Raw genomic sequence first — 13837 nt, 5'->3', positions numbered from 1 at the left:
TTTGGGAGGCTGAGGTGGGTGGATCACAAGGTCAAGAGTTCAAGACCAGCCTGGCCAATATGGTGAAACCCCGTCTCTACTAAAAATATAAAAATTACCTGGGCATGGTGGGTGGTGGCAGGTACCTGTAGTCCCAGTTACTCAGGAGGCTGAGGCAGGAGGATCACTTGAACCCAGGAGGCAGAAGTTGCAGTGACCCGAGATCGCACGCGCCACTGCACTCCAGCCTGGGTGACAATGTATATTTTTTATTTCTTAAACTAACAGGCCAGTGTGTTAATTGTAATGTTCAAACCCAAATCTTTAGATGTAGATAGATCTTCCCAACCTGTCAATACTTGAGAGAGGTGTGTTGAAATCTGACATTATGATAATGTATTTGTCAATTTCTTACTGTAGTTCTATCCATTGTGTTTCTTATATTTGATGTGCTTTTAAATTAAAAGCATATATTTTAGAAAAGCATTATTATCTTCTCAGTGAACTGAACATTTTATCAAACATAGTAATTCTTTCTCTTCTTTCTCTTCATAGTGGTGCTTTTTGTTTTCTTTTTTTTTCTTTCTTCTGCTTTTTTTTTAGACAGAGTCTCACTCTGTTACCCAGGCTGCAGTGCACTAGCATGATCTTGGCTCCCTGCAACTTCCACCTCCTGGGTTCAAGCAATTCTCCTGCTTCAGCCTCCCTAGTAGCTGGGATTACAGGTGCCCACCACCACGCCCAGGTAATTTTTGTATTTTTAGTGGAGACACGGTTTCATTATGTTGACCAGGCTGGTCTTGAACTCCTGCGCTCAAGTGATCTACCCAAAGTGCTGGGATTATAGACATGAGCCACTGTGCCCGGCTCATAATGATGCTTTTTGCTTTAAAGTCTGTTTGATTGGATTTTTTTTTTTTTTTTTTTTTTTGCCAGGGTCTCACTCTTTCACGCAGGCTGGAATGAACTGGCATATGGATCTTAATATAGCTACTCTAGTTTCTTATTGATTAGTTAGATGCCTGATACTTTTTCATTTTCTCCCATCCTCACAACATTTTATGTATTTGTGCTCTAGTAGTGATTTTTGTAAACAGTATATAACCAGGTTTTAAAAAATCCAATTTGACATCCCTTGTTGAGTTTACTGGCATTTATTGTGGTTACTGACATATGTGAATTTCTTTCTACTATTTTACCTTTTACTTTCACTTAGTTCCACTTTTTCAATATTTAGTTTTTCTCCTTTCTTACTTAGAAGCTTAATATCTTGCCAGGCACGGTGATGCACATCTGTAATTCCAGCTACTTGGGAGGGTGAGGTAGGAGGATCGCTTGAGCCCAGGAGTTTGAATCTGGTCTGAGCAACATAGCAAGACTCTCATCTCAAAAAAAAAAAAATTAATATCTCTGTCTTACATCTAACAAAAAGAATTTTGGTGTGCTTTTATATCTCTTGGCCTCTCTTCCTTCAACTTCTTACAATGTTGGTATTTTCTATAGATGTGCAGTTTTTGTTCTGTGTTACTATGAACATACTTAGCAATTTTCTATTATTTGATTTTTTAAAAAAAATACACAACTACACATTTTGCTGAGGTATTTTGTTACCTTTCTATCTCATACTTACCACAGATTTTCTGTTTTTCTTTCTCTTTATCTCTTTGTATTTGAATTCTTCCTCCCAAGGGGTTTTCAATTTGGGTTCCTCAAGGCCTCTGAAGATTTATATGCCTGGAAATATATTTTATCCCCTTACATTTGAATTTTATTTGGCAGGATATACATTCTAAAATTAAAGTGATTTTCCTTCTGTGCTTTAAACTTCACCCCACTGTTTCTTGCATTTAGTACTGCTGTCAAGAAATCTTACGCCGGCCAGGTCCGGTGGTTCACGCCTGTAATCCCAGCACTGTGGGAGGCCAAGGTGGGTGGATCTCTTGAGGTCAGGAGTTCCAGACCAGCCTGGCCAACATGGTGAAACCCCATCTCTACTAAAAATAAAAAATAGCCGGGCGTGGTGGTGGGCACCTTTAAGTCCAGCTACTCAGGAGGCTGAGGCAGGAGAATCACTTGAACCCAGGAGGCAGAGGCTGTAGTGAGCCAAGATCACGCCACTGCACTCCAGCCTGGGCAACAGAGCTAGACTCCGTCTCAGAAAAAAAAAAAAAAATTGACATCTTACGTCATTATTAATCTCACATACTTGTAGGTAATCCACTCATTTTCCCTGGAAACTTTTATAATTTTCTCTTTGGTTCTGATATTCTTAAGATTCACTATCCTGTATCTAGGCATGGGATGCCCTGCATCTTTTTTTCTTGCACTTCTGGGGCTCTTTCAGCTGAGATATTTCATCTTTCTTCAACTCTGGAAATTTTATTTCCACTATTTTTTTTTCAAATATTTCTTCCTTTTCTATTTCTTTTCTTTCTTATTTGAAAACTATTATTATCTAAATATTAAAGTGTTCTTTTTTTTTTTTTTTTGACAGTCTCACTCTGTTGCCCAGGCTGGAGTGCAGTGGCACAATCTTGGCTCACTGCAATCTCCGCCTCCTGGGTTCAAGTGAATCTCGTGCCTCCGCCTCGAGAAATGGTGCATGAAATCACACCACTGCACTCCAGCCTGGATGACAGAGTGAAACTCTGTCTCAAAAAGAAAATTTCTGAGCTACTGTTTGAAGACTCATATTGCTTTCAACATACTTTTCCACAGTGTGATGGGTAGGGATATGGGTGAAGGTGGGAGAGGAAAGAAATTGCTTCTTGTGTCTGGGTACCATCTTTGCCATCTTTTGGACTTAGGATCGGCTCCATTTTGTTTCTGTTTCTTGGAACCTAGGTCCAGGATGAGAATTGCCATCTCTTTTCTGGTTTGCACATAAGATACCTTGTAACATATGCTGAAGGTATACATTTGCTTCATCTATAATCTACTCCTCCTGCCTAGGTCAGGGTCTATGTCTGATTTCTCACACGGTACGTGCCCAGAACCTGAAAGAGAGGAGACAGAGCTGGGTTCGAATCCTGGCCTCACCATGTATTAGATGAATAACCCTGAGCAAGTTACTTAACCTCTCTCTACCTCAGTTTCCCTGTGTGTAAGGTGGGGATAATTAGGATATCTTTTATACTGTTGTGGGGTTTTTTTGTGACGATTCAGTGTGATTAGTAAGTCCTCAATATGGTCTAATCAGTCATAGTATTACAAAATTTTGAAAGAATGAGTGAATAGTTGAGTTCACAGGAAATGTATATGGACAGGTGGGGCCGGGATTTGAACCCAGCCCTGTCTGCCCTGTGCCAGGTCCTGGACACGTACAGTGTGAGAAATCAGACATAGACCCTGACCTAAGCAGCCTATGGCCTGCTAGGAGGAGTGGATTATAAAAGGATGAATTGATAAATGTTACGTCAGCCCAACTTCCCCGTGGGAACCATTTATTGTATTTTCCTCTTATTTTGGTGTTGAGGCCTCTTTCTGGGGATTGGCCATAAACTCTAGCCTTGCCTTGAATGGGAACCCCAGGGATTTGGCCATATGTTCACAGTGTAACTTTCACAGAATACTCCTTTATCCTGGCACACCGCCTACTGCCTAAGTGCCCGGCCTGTGACCAGCAGTCCCTCTCATAGCAAACTTGTTTATCCTGGCAGATGTCCTTGCAGCTCTCATATGACCTGTGTCCAGTTTATTCCTACCAAGACAGCTATTCTCTAGGAGAGCCCTGACCAGAAAAGAAGTCAGGTTCAGGTCTGTCGGGTGGGTGGGGCACAGAGGAGACAACACAACAAAACACATGAAATAACAGAGGCAGTTTATTACTCACAGGTCCCAGAGAGAAGACGGCACAACAAGCCTTGAAGGGCAAATGGAAAGGAGGGAACTGACCAGGACACAAGTACTCATCCAGTGGGTAGGGAGCGAGAGAGAGAGAGAGAGAGAGAGAGAAAAAAAAGGACCCATGAGCCAAAGCCTTAATAGAGTCCAGGGCATAACCCAAGCAGGCTTCCCACAGGGACTATTAACTGGGGGTTTAGAGCTAGCAGGTAGGAATTCTGTGGAGTCACACTGTGACTGAGATGTGGCTGCCACAGTATATCTGTGCAGCCTATGAGGGACACAGGAGTCAGGAGGTAAGTCAAGAAGGTTGTAGCTGTAAGTCCCATAGGGAACTGGTCACAAGGAGGTGGTTGTATCAGGCAGACATCTGGATTAACCACCTTGGGGAACTGGGAGGAGGTGGAGTATTGGAAATTGTGTCCAGGTGACTAAGCCCTGCTTCTGGCATGAGACGTTCCAACTTAGGTTCAAAATAAATCCCAAGGCAACATATAAATATAAGAACTCATTATTCTATGCTGCCTCTTTATTCCTACTGTGACACCTTTCCTTCCCCTTTACTCAGGATTCCAGGAAGAAGCCCTGGCCAGACAGCCCCGGAGACCAAGCATCTCCTGCTGGGGATACCCCTCCCTTGGGAGAACAACAGGAGCTCCATTATGCCTCCCTCAGCTTTTCTGAGATGAAGTCGAGGGAGCCTAAGGACCAGGAGGCCCCAAGCACCACGGAGTACTCAGAGGTCAAGACAAACAAGTGAGGACTCCCCCAGAGCTCAGTCCTGGCTGGAGGAACCACAGCCTGTCTGGGGGGAAGGACAAGTCAGGGACCACTTGCTGAAGCAGGAAGAGCCCTTGTGACGATGTTAACATTAACTGATATGTAAGTGCTCCAAGCAGAGCAGAAAGAAGATAGATGATGGAATTGGAGAAGTGGGCTCAAACCTAGGCCCTGGCACTGCCATCAAGCAATTCACTGCATCCCTCTGTGCCTCAGTTTCCCATTCTGTAAATCAGAGATCATGCATGTTACCTCAAAGGTTGTTGTGACCATTAAAGAAAGCAACACATGGAAATCAACCAACACAGGTCCTGGCACAGGGCATGTGCTCAGTGCTTGCTGGTCTCTCTTCCTTGAATAGGAAGGTCCTGTTGGCAAATTCTCTCAAGGCTGGGGATGACCGGGTACAAAAACCAGGGCAGCAATATGTTGGTATCACTCCCCTTCCCAGAACTTTTCAAAGACTCCCTAGGAGAGACCAGCCCCTCAGCCTGGCACTTGGTTCATGATGTGGGATCTTACATCCTTGCCAGGGTCATATCTTTGCCCACTTTTACCTGCAATCCTTGCATCATATTCCATTGGCTCCAGTCCTTCATTTTTGAGACCCACAGGAATCCTTCCAACAGCCAAAGAGTTGAGTCTAACTCTTTCCTGCCCAAACCCATTCATGGCCCCCTGGCCTTAGACAACACATCACAAGCACCTCCCCTGTCACTTAAGGTCCTTCATGACCTCCCTGCTATCTATTTATTTATACTTTCCTCTTGGCCAACCCTTTCTTAAGCCTTTCATGCTGGTTCATACAACACTTTCTTTGCAATTTGAGATTTCTCCCCCTGGAAGTCATGCTTCCTTGCTTTCATCTGGCTTACACTATCTTTTCCTCCAAACATGAGTTCATGGGTGGTCTTGGGTTGAAAGAGTGGACTGGAGAAAGAAATTATACACTCCCTCCTCTGAAATTGAACTAATTAATTTTTTAAAATGCTAAACCAAAAGCAGCTAAAAATTTGCCGGTTACTTATCTAGGTTTCTCCAAACCCAGATAAATGACGATGTTAGAAACTTTAGCAAGTGGCCATGAGGAAATGAATGGATAATTCCAGTGGAGTACTGGGAGGACACTGATTCTCAATATCTACCACCCAAACCTCGTTTTCATCACTGTAAAGAAGTTGAATTGTGACTACTGTTTTGGTTATGACAGGTTAGATAATTTTGATCAAGCCTTGTGTTGAAAATAATAAAATCTTTTGGGGAAAAAATGAGAGTAGAAAAAGAATACTTCCCTTAAATAGTATAGAATGCCTGAAAATAAAATGGGAACTTAGTAGGCCAAAATTATGGGGAAAGCCTGAACCCAGAGAAGTAAGCAGAATCACTAAGCCAAAATTCCCAAGGGCATTTGCTCATATTGAAAAAGGGAGCTTTGGTTCTGTGGTCTTGCATGTGGCTCTGGAAATGAAGGTCAAATCTATGGCCCAGTGAAAGGTTGGGAATGTCAAAAGAGACCATCTCCACATTGGGTTTTTGTCAAGGTAAGGCTGAATCAAAGAAAACTGAAGACAAGGAAAAAAATCTGAACAGCTACCAGAGAAAAAGGATCGCCTTCAAAAGAAAAGTCATTTAATTGACAGCTGAATTATCAGTAGCAACCTGGAGAGTAGAAGGCGGCAAATACGATTTCTAACATCAATTTGTAATCTATACTCAGTAAAGTCAACTCAAAAATGAGAGCAATAATGATCTTTCAGAGCAAGTAAATGGGGGAACTTTAATACAAACAAAAGATAATTTAGAATTCCTGACAAACACAACGGCTAAGTACGAAGGTAAGCGTATTTTACATGTCCTAATATCCATAGATTATCCAGGAGGAGAGAGAGGTTTTCATTTACTAAAGACTTTGATAGGTTAATTATGCATGCTGTAAATTTGTATCATGATGGCTAAAAGAACAGAATCATAATATATAACTTTCAACCTAGTGATGATTAAAGGTATACTATTAAAAACTTAGTAAACCGGCCAGGTGCAGTGGCTCACACCTGTTAATCCCAGCACTTTGACAGGCCGAGGTGGGGAGAATCACTTGAGCCCAGGAGTTCGAGAATAGCCTGGGCAGCATGGCAAAACACACCTCTACAAAAAAATACAAAAAATTTAGCCAGGCATGGTAGCATATGCCTGTAGTCCCAGCTACTTGGGAGGCTGAGACAGGAGGATCAACTGAGCCCGGAAGATGGAGACTGAAGTAAGCCGAGTGATAGAGTGAGACCTGTCTCAAGAAAACAAACAAACAAAAAGCCAAACAGCAACAAAAAACTTAGTAAACAAAAAAAAGTGGAGAAATAAAGTAATGTAGAATTGGTGACACATACAGAAAACAAAATATAACATGGGACATTTACGTTAAATATGATTGGATAAATGCTTCAGTTAAAAACAGAGTCCACTTGGATAGATTCCAAGTATATGATCTTTACAACATATACACATAAAGTACAAGGATAGAGAGAGAAGGCTAAAAGGGAAAGTATACTATGCTGACATTAATACAAGGAAAGCTGGTGCAGTCCTATTTGGGTATACAAAATACACATTACCACATTGTTCCATTTGTGTGAACGTTTAAAGCAATTATTCTTGCTTAAGAATATAGACACAAGTATTATGCTTATGGGCAAAAGCAGGGAAAAAAGATAATTCCAAATATCAGCAAGGTGGTAACTCATAGAGAAGGTCAGGGAGGGTGGGAAACAAAGAGAGTTTCTAAGATTCCCGGGGTGCCCGCATGTTCTATTTCTCAGCATAACGGATGATTACACAATGTGAATGGTAAGTATATTTTTGATAACACAAACATGGAAAAATATTGCAAGCTAGGAAATGTCTGATCTTCTGCTAGTCATCTTAAAATTTTTGAAGAAAAAAATAATTGTCCTTATGGAGATTATGACAAAAAGTTAAGAAAAATTCATCCTTCTTATCAAAAATCTTGATAGATTTGACAACATCACAATGGAAAGTATCACTAGGCTCAGTGGCTCATGCCTGTAATCCAGCACTTTGGGAGAGTGAGGTGGGAGGATCACTTGAGCCCAGGTGTTTGGAACGAGCTTGGCAACATAGTGAGACCCTGTCTCTATAAAAAGAAAAGAAAAAAGTTAGTGGGCATGGAGGCACACGCTTGTGGACCTAGCTACTTGGAAGGCTGAGATGGGAGGATCGCTTGAGTCCAGGAGTTCAAGAACAGCCTGGGCAACACAGTAAGATCCCATCTCTACGAAAAATAAACAAAAATGACTTGGGCATGGTGGCAGGTGCCTGTGGTCCCAGCTACTCGGGAGGCTGAGATGGGAGGATCACTTGTGCCCTGGAGGTTGAGACTGCAGTAAGCTGAGATCATGACACTGCAGTCCAGCATGGGTGACAGAGTGAGACTTTGTCTCTCTCTCTATGTATATTTATATATATACACACACACACATATATACATGCACCAATAATGTGAGACCCCATGAAGTTGCTTATATGTCCAGTCTCTGTTTCCCACTCTGTCAAATGAGAATTATTAACCATACCTCTCTTAGGTTGGTTACGAAGATTAAATGAGGTATATATAGAAAAGCACAGCCCTGAGTCTGGAACTTGGGGAGCTTCAGTGAAAGTCCATCTCTTTCCTAAACCCTTATCCAAGAGGAGATCCAGGCAGGGACTTGCTACTTAAAGCGTAGTCCAAGAACCAGCAACATCAGCATAATCTGGAACGTCAGAAAAATACCTTGTTCTTCTCTGTCCTTTAGCCAGGCCAGCACTACAATTCAAAAGAATGATCCTTAGGTCAACAAGAGGAGCTAGAGGAAAAGCACAGCGATAAGTCCCTTTCCCTGGCCTCTCCTTCCCAAAAGGGACCCAGCCTTTTCGAAGCCTTTCTGACTTAGGTGCCCCGCTGGCCTACAGCTCAGAACCGTGAGCTTGTGAATTTGTGTCCACGGCGGAGTTGGGAGTTTCCTGAACTCAGAGCACAGTTATGGTGCAGAACCATGGACAGCGCCAACCAGGGGCAAGTAGTTCCCCAAATCCGGCATGGCGGATGGAGCGCCCCCTGGGGGCAGAACTCTGGCCTGTCTCCAATGCAGAGGTAAGAAGGTTGGAAAGTAGGGTTGGTTACATTCTGTGCTGCAGGACAGAGGTGGTGAGAGGGCATCCAAACTCCTCCTCAGTCTTCTTCTGAAGTCCCCCTCATTTGAGGGAAGAGAAGACAACTTTAGAGAGATGGTGCATTTCTCACAGGCCACTGGGATACTTGCTTCTCTGGGCTGACTCTGCCCTCACTCCTTCCAGGAAACCTTCTCTGTGGCAGGCTCCATCTCTTCCTCCCTTCCTTTTCCAGTGGGTCGATAATTTGCTCTTCCTTTGAATCCTTTATTTGTTCTGTCATGGTGTTCTGAACAACAGAACATGATATGTGATCCTTTTCCATACCTGACTCTGTGCCAAAACCCAAATCAGCTCAAATGAAGGAATGAAGTATCTATCAGAAGGCTGGTTGTGAAGTTATATTTGGAGCTGGGGGGTCACAGAAACAAATTCTAAGTTTTCCTTCATTCTACATGAATGGTAAGTATTTATACTGGGAAAAGGATCCTGGGGCCTCAGTGGACCACAGGATGCAGAGAGTTGTCATGAAGGGCAGAACAGGCAAGGCAATGTCAGGGTAAAATGGATGTTGGTTAAGGAGGGAGAGATCTGATAATTACTGTGAAGATGGGAGGCCCATAGGGCTGGAGGAACTGTTAAGAAGTCAAAACTCAACACTGAAGGTGTGAGTGAAGGGCTTATCAGAAACCTGAGAATAAGCAAGGAGACATACAAAAATTCAGTGACTTTTTGAACTCAAATTGACACCAGAAAAACCACAAATGTCACAGCCAAGTGTGAAGCTGGAGCCAGGCCCTCAGTTCTGAGTCATAGTCTCTGACAATGAAGGGCCCCCTTGCAGGTGAGTTTCAGTTCCACCTTCTTGTGACTTCTTGTGTGACTAGGACTGGGTGGAGGGGCAGAAGATTCAGTTTCAGGGCTCCTAGACTCTTCTGCTCTGAGAGAGATCTCCAAGAGTTCCAAGTGAACAGAGAAGAGGTGGGGCATGCCCCATTAATTTTCTGAGGAGAGGTAGGAATGGATGCCTGGAGGAGGCCACATCTGAGTGAGGAATGAGAAGGCAGGGGGCACTGAACAGGTTATCAGTAGGCCTGGGGTGAAAGGAGGTCAACTTTCACTTCCCTGGTGGTTGTTTGAGGGAAGAGGACTCCTAATACAGAGAGGAACTTGGAGCAGCCCAATCCAGGAAAAATCTCTAGCTGTCCTCTTTCTGTAGCTGCCTTGATCTGCAGATAGAAGAAACTCATCAGGTGATGTCAGGAGTCCCAGACTCCCCCCGCTCCAAACCCAAGATGCTGCTGTTACCCCTGCTGTGCATGTGCAGGGGCAAGAGTACTGCAGGAAATATGACTTCAGAGAAGGTCCTTGGTCTTCATTTTGGGGTACAGCTTGGAGAAATATGCAGGATAGAAGTTGCAGGTCTGAGATTTGAAGATGTGGTACAGGACAAAGTACCTCTGTATCCTCATGCTTTGACCTTCTCTCATCTTGAAATTTTTGTGCTTACTCCAGAAGAGCCTATGTCTTTTGGTTTGTGGAAGAGGTCAACATTTCTATTTCCATGATTCTCCTATTTCCACAAATAGAACAGATCAAAAGCTGCAGAGGAGGCACCAAGAACCGTAGGCTGATTCCACCTCCTTGGGGACCTTCACTGAGCAACAGAGATGCCAAGAAGGAGAGGAGCATGACATTTTTCCCTCGTGAAGAGAAGACTTTTGTGAGATATTGTCACAAATAGAAAACATAACCTCTAAATGTGAAAGGTAGAGTACTGCTCTACTCACAGAGAACTTAGGTGTTGCTGTGTCCCACATCTGGGCACCTCTCATGCTTGGGGGCCAATTGCAAGTTTGGAGGCCTTAGAGAAGGTAGATTTGCCATTGCCTTCTTCTTTCACATTTTAGACTCTGTTATGTTTGGTACTGGAACATCCAGGTGAGGATGGCCCCTTTCCAGAACCAACAGCCACGAACTGGATCTGAGACCATCTGGGGATCCTGGAGTGAGGAAAGTGTGAAGTGCAAGCTCTTCTGATAATCACAACCACAATAAGTGTGGGTGGGTGAGTGGGTGGAGCGAGGTGTGCCTCAGGGTGACCCATTGCCAGTAACAGTTCTTGGGTGTCCTATATCCTCAGCAGGCTCTGACATGGTGAAGTCAGAGCCCCCTTGCACCCAGATTCCAGGATACCTAGGATGTGAATGTCAGGTGTCTGCATCAGCACTTTTGGGGAGAGGGAGGACCTGGGGCACAGACTGGGAGGGTATGGTATCACAAGTGCCTCTGCATCAGCCCCTGATCTGGGTCCTCTGCTCTCAGCTCAGGGTCCTTCATGCCTTCCACAACCAAACCCTTCAGATGAAGTAGGTTGCTGATTCCAAACAGAGTCTGAAAAGCAAAGTAGAACGTTTGAGTCTCAGGGAGATAGAATAATAAAAGTTATGGCTGAGGGCTTGCCAAGGAAAAGGGGCTGTGGCAAACACTGCAGTGCTCTGGTTGGGACCTTGTAGAGTAAGGATGAGCTGGAACTAGATAATACCTCACAAGGATTAAAGCCAGACCAAATTTCCTCAATATCTGATCAAATCGAAGTGGTCTGCTTGCCACAAGCAAGAGTAAATATGCCCTGAAGAATGATAATGTGACTCAGAGTTTAAAATTATCTCTATAGATTTTTATCACTGCACCAGACAAGAGTGTGGCCAGGGAAACAGCCACCAAGAGTTTTATGAGAATAAAGGGCTTGCTAGAGGACCTAGAACTTAACGCAAATGTGGTAGAGCTGGAAAGTGATGCTTTGGAGAAGGCAGGATGATCATGAGAGCATCATTAAGCAGTTCAATTGAAGAACAGGTGTGGGTGGGCAAGATAGAGCTTGCAGGGATGTATGAAAAGCCAAGTATGTCCACTGTTACCATGGGACCCCGAAGGGGGATCTCAGAAAGTTCTATGGAAAACTGTTGCCTATGTAGCTACTGCCTCTGTAAGCACACAGGCAAGCAGGTGGCGGTATACTTGAGGCAGGTGTAGGTCATCCCCAGGGCTGGCAATTGGGAAGCCGGCCTGCATGTGGAGCAAAGCAAGGAAAATTGCCTAATACATTATGCTATTTTATAGTTGTTTACAGCAGGAGGGTAAGTCTGCTACTAGTTACTCCATTCTGCCTGGTTCTTTATTATTATTCGTCACATTCACAGTTTTAATGGTTCTTTTTAAAATGTAATCCAATACAATGCTGAAACTCTCCATTTTAGCATCTATTTTCACATGATGACAATTAAAGTCCATACCTAAAACTCATATCTAGAACACCTGTAATTACATCTGTGTTTGATGCCCAGCCTCTTGGTATTCAACTATTTTGTCATATCTCCTGGTATTCTTGTAAACTTTTTCATTTTTAGTTGAATTTCCAGTATTTTGTTTGAAAAACTGCAGAGATTTTTTGGAGCTCTGACTGAAATTTTCCTCCTCTGGATTCTAGGACAGTCTAGAACAGCACTGTGCAAAGGAACTTTTGTGACGATGGAAGCATTGTGTCTGCATTGTTCAATCTGGTGGTCTTGAGCACTTCACAGGTATTTAGAGTGACTGAGGATTTAATCCTTGATTTTATTTTAATTAATTTAAAGATAAATTGGCTCATGTGGCTAGGGCTACCCTACTTTTGCTTTCTAGCAAGTAGAATAGAGACAGATCCCTTAAGCCAGCCCCAGGCTGAGTGAGTTTGAAGATGAATTTTGGTCTTTTTGTGGGCAGGTCTACTCCCAGTTGACCCTTACTTTTTTTTTTTTTTTTTTTGAGACGGAGTCTCACTCTATTGCCCAGGCTGGAATACAGTGGTGAGATCTCTGTTCACTGCAAGCTCCGCCCCCTGGGTTCACGCCATTCTCTGGCCTGAGCCTCCTGAGTAGCTGGGACTACAGGTGCCTGCCACCATGCCCGGATACTTTTTTGTATTTTTAGTAGAGACAGGGTTTCACCATGTCAGCCAGGATGGTCTCAATCTCCTGACCTCGTGATCCACCCACCTCGGCCTCCCAAAGTGCTGGGATTACAGGTGTGAGCCACCGCGCCTGGCCAACCCTTACTTTTAATCTGTAACCCTTCTTGAGTCCTAACAGAAGGTTTGGGGTGTTTACTGGGCCTCTCCTTATCAGACCTGGAACATCACATTTGGTTTACCCAGTTCCATCAGACTCCTAAGAGGAGAGTTTAGGTATGTTGGGCTCACCTCAGTGATCTTCCCTTCCTTCCAGGGTTTTGGTCCCTCAAGTCCTGTCTACCTTGGTAGCACCAGGCTCTAGGATCTATTTGTATTTATTTAATTTTATTAATTTTTTTTCTGTAGAGACAGGGTCTCTGTATGTTGCCCCCGCTGGCCTCAAACTCCTGGGCTCAAGTGATCCTCTCATGTTGGCCCCCCTAAAGTGCTGGGATTATAGGCATAAACCACTGCACCTGGCCACCATGATTTCTTTCTCCAGCCCCAGCCATAACACTACTGAAAACTCAACTCAGGTTCCCATCCTCTTAAGCCTCTGCTTTCTGCTTGCTTCCTTAGCCTTTTGGCCCCTCCAGGAGAATGAGCTTCCCTTTTCTCTTGGATCCTGGCCAACTTGGTAGCTCTCCAATGTCTTCAGATTGTTTTTTGTGTGTGTGTGTGTGTGTGTGTGCGTGTGTGTCCTGTTTTTCCAGTTGGTCTCAGTCTCAGTGTGGAAGTGTTATTCTGACGTTAGCTACTCTATCATGGCTAGAAACCTCGCTTGCTTTATTTGATCTCTGCCTCCAAAGTCACCTTCTCAAAGAGGCCCTGGCCTTTCAAACTGAAATAACAACTAAAATAACACCTCTTTACACCTTTTCCCTTTATGTGATTTCGTATCCACAGCACTAATTATCTGACATTATATAAGTGTCTTTCCCACAAGGCTGTAAGCTCCATGAAAGATTCGGTCTTTTTTCTCTCACCAGTGCCTAGAACAGCCCCTGCACACATTATATGCTCAATAAATGTTTCTTGGATGAATAATGCTGTATTGTCCAGTGGGGAGACAGGTCTGGT

General features: G+C 43.7%; 1 protein-coding gene across 2 annotated transcripts in view; it reads left to right on the top strand.

Annotated features, from left to right (window-relative positions):
* The window catches only part of LOC112612609 (sialic acid-binding Ig-like lectin 14), a 37129-nt gene extending 32224 nt beyond the window's left edge, over window positions 1-4905 (top strand). Inside the window, exon 9 of one of the 2 annotated variants that reach the window (XM_025367334.1) lies at window positions 4391-4905. In XM_025367334.1, the coding sequence (XP_025223119.1) occupies window positions 4391-4582 (192 nt within the window). In that variant the 3' untranslated portion in view covers window positions 4583-4905. The remainder of the gene's footprint in view (window positions 1-4390) is intronic. The other variant, XM_025367333.1, reaches the window with a different exon arrangement.
* The last annotated feature ends 8932 nt before the right edge of the window (window positions 4906-13837 follow it).

Source organism: Theropithecus gelada, chromosome 19 (assembly GCF_003255815.1).
Source record: "Theropithecus gelada isolate Dixy chromosome 19, Tgel_1.0, whole genome shotgun sequence".
NCBI lineage: Eukaryota > Metazoa > Chordata > Mammalia > Primates > Cercopithecidae > Theropithecus > Theropithecus gelada.
This window is presented reverse-complemented; position numbering and strand designations above follow the sequence as displayed.